Source organism: Ylistrum balloti, unplaced genomic scaffold (assembly GCF_031769215.1).
Source record: "Ylistrum balloti isolate Yb309-2 unplaced genomic scaffold, AGI_CSIRO_Ybal_v1 Utg369750, whole genome shotgun sequence".
In the NCBI taxonomy this organism is placed as follows: Eukaryota; Metazoa; Mollusca; class Bivalvia; order Pectinida; family Pectinidae; genus Ylistrum; species Ylistrum balloti.
In genome coordinates, this window is record NW_026781954.1 from 118,363 (window position 1) to 129,529 (window position 11,167).

Below are 11,167 nucleotides of genomic sequence, written 5' to 3' on the forward strand. Positions count from 1 at the left end.
GATTACATTGAGTCACAATAATTTGTCATTCACAAAAAAAAAATACATGAATTGTTAATAGGTGTTCGGAAATTCTATTGGTAAATCAGGTTTACATTTAATGAGTTGAATGTCAAAGAGATTTTCTTACCTAACTGTTTGTGTGAGTGATAAGAAGCTATGTTGTCATAGAAATTGAATTACCTAACAACACATTAGGTCTAGTGGTAGGAGGCGTGTACAGCCTTATAATGAGACGGTGAAAATCTAGACCCTTTATAGTGTAATCAGGGGCAGAGGGCACCAGATGGTTCAGGCTGATGTTAGGAAATACTGAAGGAGATTTATGAAAAAAATATCAGCCATTTCTAAGCTTCAATATAAATTCTGGATTTTAACAAAATCAAACCACAAGGAAACTATATCCACTGCTAGGATGGGACAGGCAAACGGTCAGTATCAATTAGTATTCAGTGTAATTAAGTACATATAATCTATTCAATAGAAATTGAGGAGAAATGGAAGTTGGACATTTACATATTAAGATTATATTGAATTAGTAGTTTTGATAAATGCTATACATAAAAATTCTGCAAATTTTCAGCAATACCTTCAATATTGACATCATTGTTTGAGTTATTTATTGCTGTATTTTTACCGGATTTTTTTCAAAAGTTACATACAGCTGGTGATAATGAATGAGACAAAAAATAATCAATTTGTTGAAAGATTTAAATAATTTCATAAATGATTTGGTTAAAAATTTGAAATAACCACATAAATCAGTATAAAAAGTTGAAATAATTTTCATAATTGTAAAAGGGAATTTAATGAAAATTCAAAATGATTTGATGAATAGATTTATTAAAACTTGAAATAATATGTAATATGTATGAAAAATTGAAATAACACATAAGTTAATTCATTAAAAATTTAAGATAACACAAAAAACAAATTTATGAAAAATTTGAGATAACACAGAAGTAAATTTACTAAAAATTTTAAATAATTACAGAAATAGATTAATGTTAAATTTGAAAAAAACCATCTAAATCTAAGTCTGGCATACTTGTACTTAAATATAAATAAATGTCAGTTCTACTCTTGTTAATTGGTTAATTACTACTCAGGGTTAACATTTCAAAACTCATAAGTTGAAGTCGGTCATCAAGGTAAGTAATTCTTAGCTTACTATGTGGTCTGTCAGTAGCAATATGGTACAAAGTAGTCAGGATCAATTACAGCAGGACAGAGATGTTTATCCTCAGAGTATATATACAGACATCAATCTGTAGGAATATATTGATTAAGTTGGTATGTATGGTATGTATTATAGGTCAGAAACTGCTTCTGTTATCAAACATATGGATAACTGTGTTTACTTACATTACCTGAGGATACCTTTCTCTTTATAATGACAGGATTGGTTCAAAGCTGATGATTTGATTGTAGGATCTTAAGACTGGAAATTTACTTGTAAGATCTCTAGGCTGGAAATTTAATTGTAAGATCTCTAGGCTGGAGATATAAAATTTAATTGTAAGATCTCTAGGCTGGAAATTTAATTGTAGGATCTCTAGGCTGGAGATTTAATTGTAAGATCTCTAGGCTGGAGATAGGTAATTGTAGGAATTCTAAGCAGATGTTTTCTTTAGGTGCTTTGAAATTTAATTAGGGATTTTTAAACTGTTGAAATTTAATTAATAGGATTTATAGGCAAGTGGAAATTTAATTGTAAGATCTCTAGACATGGAATTTTAATGTAAGGAGGTGGAAATTTAATTTGTTTTCATATGAAATTTTTGTAGTCTAGAGCTGGAAATTTAATTGAAGATCTCTAGGCTGGAAATTTAATTCAAGATCTCTAGGATTGAAATTTTTGTAAGATCTCTAGGCTGGAAATTTAATTGTAAGATTCTGGCTGGAAATTTAAGAGGACTTCTAGGCTGGAATTTACTTCACAGGACTTCTGGATTGCAGTTTTCTTAAGAGGACTTCTAGGCTGGAATTTACTTCACAGGACTTCTGGATTGCAGTTTTCTTAAGAGGACTTCTAGGCTGGAATTTACTTCACAGGACTTCTGGATTGCAGTTTTCTTTGAGGATTCTAGGCTGGAAATTTACTTCACAGGACTTCTAGGCTGGAAATTTAATTGTAAGATCTCTAGGCTGGAAATTTAATTGTAAGATCTCTAGGCTGGAAATTTAATTGTAAGATCTCTAGGCTGGAAATTTAATTGTAAGATCTCTAGGCTGGAAATTTAATTCACAGGACTTCTGGATTGCATATTTCTTGAGGACTTCTAGGCTGGAGATTTACTTCACAGGACTTCTGGATTGCAGTTTTCTTAAGAGGACTTCTAGGCTGGAATTTACTTCACAGGACTTCTGGATTGCAGTTTTGTAATTGTAGGATCTCTAGGCTGCAGATTTAATTATAGGAATTCTGGATTGCAGTTTTGTAATGTAGGACTTCTAGGCTGGAATTTTAATTCACAGGATTCTGGATTGCAGTTTTGTAATTGTAGGATCTCTAGGCTGAAGATTTAATTATAGGATCTCTAGGCTGGAGATTTGTAATGGTAGGATCTCTAGGCTGGAGATTTGTAATTGTAGGATCTCTAGGCTGGAGATTTAATTGTAGGAGTTCTAGGCTGGAAATTTGTAATTGTAGGATCTCTAGGCTGGAGATTTGTAATTGTAGGATCTCTAGGCTGGAGATTTAATTGTAGGAGTTCTGGATTGCAGTTTTGTAATGGAGGATTCTAGGCTGGAATTTGTAATTATAGGATTCTGGATTGCAGATTTGTAAGAGGATTCTAGGCTGGAATTTAATTCACAGGATCTTCTGGATTGCAGATAGGTAATTGTAGGATCTCTAGGCTGGAGATAGGTAATTGTAGGAATTCTAAGCAGATGTTTTCTTTAGGTGCTTTGTAGTTTAATTAGGGATTTTTAAACTGTTGTTTTCTTAATAGGATTTATAGGCAAGTGGTTTCTTTAGATGATTTCAAGACATCATTTTAATGAGGAGGTTTAATTTTGAATTTGTTTTCATATGAAGATTTGTAGTCTAGAGCTATTTTAAGAGGACTTCTAGGCTGGAATTTACTTCACAGGACTTCTGGATTGCAGTTTTCTTAAGAGGACTTCTTGATAGGATCTTTATGTTATTATGTTTGTTTGTTCTTGGTATTTCAGTTTAAAGGTTGTGGGGGGCTGTTTTTCAAGTTCTATGATTTCTAAGCTGATCTTTTCATAATAGCATGTTTTAATCAAAGGTTATTAATGAAAAGACTTTTATATTTGGGTTTCAGTTATATATTCTGTATATATATTATAGGATTTCTGTACAGTGTCCAGGACTTTGAGTCAGAATGATGAGTTAATTATTGTATTTCTAGAATCACACTTTTGATTGCTCTGCGCTTTAGCGACAAAGAATGTATATACGTCAGATGAGGTACATACTATGATATACGTCATTGTGACACAGGATGTGAAATAGGTTTTTTTTCATCAACTTAATTCACCTCAATTGTCCAACATGTTCTCTGATGGATTTCTCTAAATAAGGTGGGTATATATATATATGAGTGTTATGGTATGTTTTAAAACTGACAAATTCCATGCGTTGAGATGGAAATTGAATTTATATAAGGTGATATGTTCTGTATAGCTGACGTCACCTTAACCTAAGTTTGATGTTGAGCTGTGATTCAAACGAAGGAGTGATGTAATTTGGACAAATTTTTTTCAGCGGAAGGTTTATCATTGCAATGAGATTATGAAATTGATTGACAAGTGTTGGCAAGAGACAGGTATGAAATGTTGATTTTGTGTACCTGTGCCTTTGGAAATATCACTGATTATTTATGTTAGCGGATCCAGTTTCAGACTTAACAGGTACACAAGTGAAAGATATCTGACAATATGTTACTGGCACGTAACAGGATTTAATTTAATTGTTACAGAGGTCATAGGAAGGATGGAGAGTGTCCAGTCAGACAGCAGTGGATTTGCTGAAGGTGACCACATGGATGTTCAGGAAAAGGTAAGATACTTCAGGATGTTCAACTGGAACAGATTAAGTTGGAATTTCAGTTTTCAGAATTTGTACAATATTTTTGATAATTGAATATCTTAACAGACCATAAAAAGGAATCATTTCCAGAATAACGTTGATAAGTCAAATAAAAAGTCACCTTCCATTTGATTATTTCTATCTTGTGGCATAAAAAAAAAATTGAAAAATTTCAAACTTGGATAAGAAATTTTCTGGGTTGTTTACATCAATTATTGTACTCCATCTCCTAGAATATTATAAACAAGTTGTGATTGTCAGGGTGATCAGAACTGTTTACATCAATTATTGTACTCCATCTCCTAGAATATTATAAACAAGTTGTGATTGTCAGGGTGATCAGAACTGTTTACATCAATTATTGTACTCCATCTCCTAGAATATTATAAACAAGTTGTGATTGTCAGGGTGATCAGAAACAGTTCTATTGCCAGAAAAAGTTTCTTGATTTTTTTAAATATTTTTTTTTCCATGAAATGTATTTTGAAAAAAAAAACCAGAAATGATACGGAATTCACTGATAAGGTGTCCCGTTTTGATATGCCTGTCACATGAAATAAAAGAAAATAATTATAATTTAAAAAAAACTAATACCATGATTTGATTTTAGTGAGACTTGATGGGTGAGTGTAATGTCAATTTAATGTATACAGATACTGAAGCTATCAACATTTACATATTGTGTGTTGTCAGGTGTGTACAATGGGAAGCAGTGGGGAGAGTGACCAGACCAATCAGAGCAGTACTACCATCCTCCATGATATTACAGACAGACCTCACTCGCCTGACCTTTGGTCAGAAGGTACAGTTCCACGACCAGTGTTCGTCATTCCTAGTAACAAGAAGGCAGTGAGGAAGGATGCCTCCATCTCTACTGATGACACTTGTGTAAGTCCTGTTTTGTCACCTGTGTTTGGAAAGATTCATCCCGTTCAACACGAGCAGTGTGATTCTGGAAATGAGACTCTCTCCGACAGATCTGTTGTTTTAACCATAGAACTCCCACAGGAATGGATAAGATCAGGACAGTTGTCAGGTGCTGATAAGGGAGTTATCTCCCTTTCCTACCATGACAATGAATTACAAATATCTCCAAATATGGACATCACTGATGAGGACGTACATAGGAGTTACGGATCAATTACTTCAAGCACCTCTGTGAATCCTTTAGAATCTACACCATTTAAGAGACCTGTCCGTCCGGAATGGGCCTCTACACCGAATCAACGTAAAAATCCACCTACTTACACAGCTCACCAACACCACATAACAACGAAACAAAGGTCAAGGTTATCCAAGATTTCATCTTCCTGTGAATCTTTGTACATGCCATACAAGCGTCATTTTGACTCAGACACTGATGGAGAACGTAAAAGTCAGTTTGATTCTGATACAGATGGCGAACGTCGCAGCCATTTTGCTAATCTTACTCATAGTGTCAACTCATCCTTTGATGGTAGTTTGTCGAGTGTAGCAGAGGAATCACTTGAATACTTTAAACTGAGACAGCTTATCAACAAACCTGTGACGTTTCAGGTAAGTCATCAACAAACCACTGACATTTCAGGTAATATATTGTCTAGAATCAGTGACGTTTCAGGTGATATATTGTCTAGAATCAGTGACGTTTCAGGTAATATATTGTCTAGAATCAGTGACGTTTCAGGATAGACATTAGCAATCAACAATGTTTCAGGTAAAACATTGTCAAAAAAATCCATGATTTTTTTTTTAGGTTTAAAGCCTTTACCAGCTAGCACATGGTATTTTAACATGTAAGTGATGTTTCAGGTAAAGACAAAAAAAATAGCAAAATTTAGTTTGGAGGTTGTCAGAAAATTCTCCAAAAGTCAATAATATTCTGTGAAAGAATCAGTCGACAGACAGATTACATTTGTAGGTGTTTATGTTGATTCCTTGTTGTTTTTAGCAGGAGACTCGGGGCTCAGTACCACTCACCAAATATCAGTCGAAATATCCCATCAAAACCTGGCCCTCCATTCAACAACGGCTGGTAAGTTATTTGGACTTTTACAAATAATTTGTTTACAATTATGAAATATCTTTAAGGTATTGTTTTTATTTCTTTGTTCACATTATGTGTGTTAATACAAACACTTATTACAGACTAGATACATTGTTTTGTTATTACATAATTTCCGCATGCCTGGTGATAAGCTATATCTGATATTTCAGAAGAAATGCAAAAAAAATGCTGTACAAATTGATCCCTCGACTGTGAAACTGATATTGTTTATTGATTCCCTCCGCTTTTCACAGGAAAAATACATGAACTACCTGTTAAGACTTCCTGTGGTATAAAACACCTAACATTATGTCTTAAAAAAAATACAGGAAAAATTGTTTGTGTTGTAAATTAACCAGGAATTCTAATTTTAGTTATTACAGGAGGAAACGCAGCTTGTTCAGTACGCAGTGCATCGATATAAGTTGGAACTAAACATACTGGAGACTACGTTCCTGGTCAATAAACAGCTTGCCTGGGATGAGCTGACTCCAGAAGAAAAGTGAGATATCTCTGTGTTTATTCGGGCATACTTATACTGAAGAATAGCAAGATCCAGTCGGCTGGTTCTGGTTAAATGTGTCGTCAGTATTTGAAATAACTTTTTTTTTTTATACTGTAAACATCCATATATTATCAGTAATCTAATCTTACTTTAATGCTTTACACTTAAATATGATGGTGCTAATTTTTCTGTTTGTGTGACATTAATATACTGTAGAAATAATAGTGAACATGCGAGTTATCCAAATTGGATATGGTTTAAATCTGTTTCACGCTGAAATATGTACATTTACAGTAGTTGGTGATTCATATATAGTATGTGTATTGCTAAGATTGGTGTTATTGAGGAAGTACTATCCTTTGTTATATGTTTGAAGAATTTTATCACTAGAATTAATTAATGCTAGAAGGAGAACTTTACAGGTGGAGTCAATCATTAGGGATGTAACCCTGGTAAAATACTAGCTGCAAAATACTGCTCAGCTACAGAGACATTCTCTTTAGCTTGATTGGTTAAGCATCAGACTAGTAAGCCAAGGGTCCTGGGTTCAATTCCTGGTGGAGGCATTGAAATTAATAATGACCTCTGTTACATTGGCGTCCATGTAGGGACACGGGAATAAATATTTAATAATGCCCCACCAGCGTTACTTTCACAAGTACCGCTGTGACCCCTGGACACTCGAGGACGAGTTATTTCCTAGAGAGGGAGTATGTAACCCTTGTAAAATACTAGCAGCAAAATGCCATTTGGCTAGAGAGAACTTCTCTTTAGCTCAATTGGTTTAGTATGAGACTGGTAAGCTGAGGGTTCAAAATTTGAATCCTAGCAAAGGCATTGAAATTAATAATGACCTCTGTTACAGGAGGAAAACAATGTTAATCTCAATGTAGTAATGTAATTGACAAAGTGAGTTTGTGGAATCTTTTTATCTGTGATGTCATTAAGTTATGACATCATAGTTGATACTATAGGACCAACAACTAATCACAGCTAGCTAGTTGTTACTAAATGTATGTATAAAACTATGCAATGACCTGATGTCAATTGGCATTCATGGGCATATGAATGCCAACATGATAACAGCAAATTCATTGATGTGCTCTATGTAGAATTTGCATGCATCAAGTTGGCATTTTTATCCTATGAATGCCAACTGAAAGCAGTTCAATGTTTATACTTACTGTTTTCAATATTCTTCTTATCATGAAGAATACAACTTCAGTTTGGTTATATTTACTTGCAAGGCTGATGGCAGTTGATGAGCTGGTAATACATAACTGACTTAAGTAAGATTACATGGTAGCATTGCTATACAATGGTAAATATTGGTTGTTATGACAACCATAATTTTGTAATTCTATGATTAAGGTTTAACACTAAAGTATTTAACCTTGAAATGTCTGTTTTTGTAATAAGGACGGAGCTGGACGAGCTTCAACTACTGTGGACAGAAGTGCGTAAGGAAGTCACAGAAATGGAACAGTACCTTGCCAACAGAATGGCTGCCACTCAAGTAGGAAATGATAGGTTCCAACCTCTGCTAGTGTTAGAGGTCGTACACAAGGTATGTGTCAAGGTCAGCTGTGACAAGCCAGGGTATATGTATTGGTCAATGAGTGAGAGGTCATTAGGAAGCATGGTCAGCTGTCATAATTAACCAAGGATCGTTAAAAAATGCTGAAAAAAGGGAAAATTTTTTCATGGTGAATAGAGAAAATTTAAAAGAATGTATTCAGAACATTAAATGGTTTTGTTGAGAAAGTCAGCTTTGGCATGCTTTGTCCATAGGAATATTGGTATGAAGATCTTTCACAAGTAAATAGTTTTTTTTTAAAAAGGTATTATATTTTAGAAGTTTTAATTTAAAGATGCTGAATAGTTAGATATTTTTGTGTTTATATTTATGATATAATATGATGTTGATATGCTGTTTGGTCTAGTGCCTTTAATTTCAGGCTTTATTCCACTCAGACTTATATTACAGCTACCCTTCTTTATTAAGTCCTTTGTTTAACAAATTCTACCATCCATTCTAGTGTAAGACTTGGCTATAACAAACATGTACATAGGTTTCCTGTCTGTTGTAGATGGTAAATCTCCTCAGGGAACAGATGTACCAGCAAGAGATCTATAAATCCAAAATGGATCTTGAGCTTGATCCACCATTCCAGCCTTCACTCCAAGTCCCCTGGTGGCCAGAAGTATCCCAGATGTTGTGGGACATCAAACAAAAAGTGTCTGAGCCTCCAGCCATGTCTAATACCTCAAGTGTGGCCTCGGGCAGCATGCAAGACGTAAGTTACCTCCCTTTAGAATGAATTACCTCCCCTTCCAATGAATTGTTTTCACCTCTCTTTTTAGTAGTCACTTTTCACCTTTCTGATGTTTTCATATGATATCTCAGTTAGTGGTATATGACTGTCATGTAAAAGGGGATGTTTGTTGAAAAGAGAAGACAAAATGCAAGTTAAAAGATGTTAAAAAAAGTACATATGAAAGAAAGCAAAATATTGGTTGATGTAAGTGTATAAAATTTTACAATTTATAAATTGCATTTAACTTTCATTATGTGCATATTTTCTGAAGGGATAGTCAAGGCTCTTTAAATGGGCTCTAAAATTTCCTTAATGTGGATTATTGTTGAAAGTGAACGTGTGAATTAAACCTTTGCTTTGTTAACTTAAAATATAAATGTCATAAATACTTTCAGTGTCTCTAATAGTTTTGTGTGTTCTCATTAAACAGCTGCGGCAAATTATCCGAGAGGAAGTCCAGCAAGAATGTAAAGACAGTCAACGATGGCTTCACAAGGAATTAGAAGTAAGTAGTGTATAAGGCTTTACTAGTGTGTTGTTTCACTGTTTTAGAAGTAATTAGAATTACTGAATTAGAAGTAAGTAGTGTATAAGTCTTCACTAGTGTCTTGTTTCACTGTTTTAGAAGTAATTAGAATTACTAAATGAGACGTAAGTCTTGTAGTGTATGAGACTTCACTAGTGTCTTGTTCCACTGTTTTGTTTCCATTTGTGAAAAAAACATGATCATTTCTTGAATATAAAGATTAGGGATTGATCTAAAGAAAGGAAAAAAATAGCTGATTGTTTAAACATTGACAAGCAGGGTAGGGGTGACATGTACCTTAAAGTCTGAAATTAAAAGGATTCTGGATATATAGAAATATTTGTAGATTTATTATTAAAAACATACATTTGTGGAACAGTGTTCCTGTGTCCAGGGGAGTGTTTCTTTTGTGGTGCCTGTTGACAAAATACAGTTTAAAATAATAAACATACATGGTATATTACAACAGTTGTAAAACTCCTTTTATCTACTTACAACAATCAATCTTGTTGCTATGGATGAAAGTGTGCAAAGGGTCGTACTGTCGGAGGAAACCAGAATGCTCAGGGAAAACCCACATAGTTAGACAGGTGTCAGGGAATCTAGGTTAAACGCAAGAGCATTGTGCCAGCCATATAAATATGGTTCAAAGGAAGTATATTTATCACAGAAGTAGGTGAAAGGGTTGTGATGATGTTTATCACAGAAGTAGGTGAAAGGGTTGTGATGATGTTTATCACAGAAGTAGGTGAAAGGGCTGTGATGATGTTTATCACAGAAGTAGGTGAAAGGGTTGTGATGATGTTTATCACAGAAGTAGGTGAAAGGGTTGTGATGATGTTTATCACAGAAGTAGGTGAAAGGGTTGTGATGATGTTTATCACAGGAGTAGGTGAAAGGGTTGTGATGATGTTTATCACAGAAGTAGGTGAAAGGGTTGTGATGATGTTTATCACAGAAGTAGGTGAAAGGGTTGTGATGATGTTTATCACAGAAGTAGGTGAAAGGGTTGTGATGATGTTTATCACAGAAGTAGGTGAAAGGGTTGTGATGATGTTTATCACAGAAGTAGGTGAAAGGGTTGTGATGATGTTTATCACAGAAGTAGGTGAAAGGGTAGTGATGATCTCTTTGAAATTGAAATTTTGAAACATTTACATTGCATCCGATTATTCTTAACAATTGTATATTTCAGGCGAAAGAAAAGGAGTTATGTAAGCTGAGAAAAGAAGTTATATCCCAGAATATAAAGGAAGGACAAACGAAAGTGAAGAAATACTATGAAAGTGTTGTGTGACAAGAACACAAGGGAGATAACTGTGATAATGAACACTTCATGCTATAGTATCAGCAAATACTGATCCAGATAGCTAAATGTTATATAAAGTGCCTTGTATGTACCTAGACTGTGATTGGAAGGGCTTTACAATGAACTTAATTTGCCCAAGAGGAAGATTGACTGTGATTGGGAGGACTCCATACTTATCAGTGAAGAATAATCATTATAGAATAATTTCAACTAAGGTTGTGTTAAAACTATTTCACCGATGTCCATGATTTTTTCATGAGCTATTCTACACAATTAGAATTTTATCAAACAGAATCTTTTTAGAAAATAATGTTACAATATTATTTTTAATAGATTTGTGTTTCATTTGTAACCTTTGTACAATTCTGTAGTGAGATATCCCTAGTCTACCAAATCTCCTGACTCAGTGATTCTAGATCG

General features: G+C 34.2%; 1 protein-coding gene across 1 annotated transcript in view; it reads left to right on the plus strand.

The window, feature by feature from the left end:
- The window catches only part of LOC132543273 (uncharacterized), a 57,280-nt gene extending 46,249 nt beyond the window's left edge, over positions 1-11,031 (plus strand). Inside the window, exons 10-17 of the mRNA XM_060206756.1 lie at positions 3,954-4,033; positions 4,757-5,599; positions 5,994-6,077; positions 6,464-6,591; positions 8,014-8,161; positions 8,685-8,891; positions 9,343-9,417; positions 10,634-11,031. Coding sequence (XP_060062739.1) covers positions 3,954-4,033; positions 4,757-5,599; positions 5,994-6,077; positions 6,464-6,591; positions 8,014-8,161; positions 8,685-8,891; positions 9,343-9,417; positions 10,634-10,735 — 1,667 coding nt within the window. The 3' untranslated portion in view covers positions 10,736-11,031. The remainder of the gene's footprint in view (positions 1-3,953; positions 4,034-4,756; positions 5,600-5,993; positions 6,078-6,463; positions 6,592-8,013; positions 8,162-8,684; positions 8,892-9,342; positions 9,418-10,633) is intronic.
- The last annotated feature ends 136 nt before the right edge of the window (positions 11,032-11,167 follow it).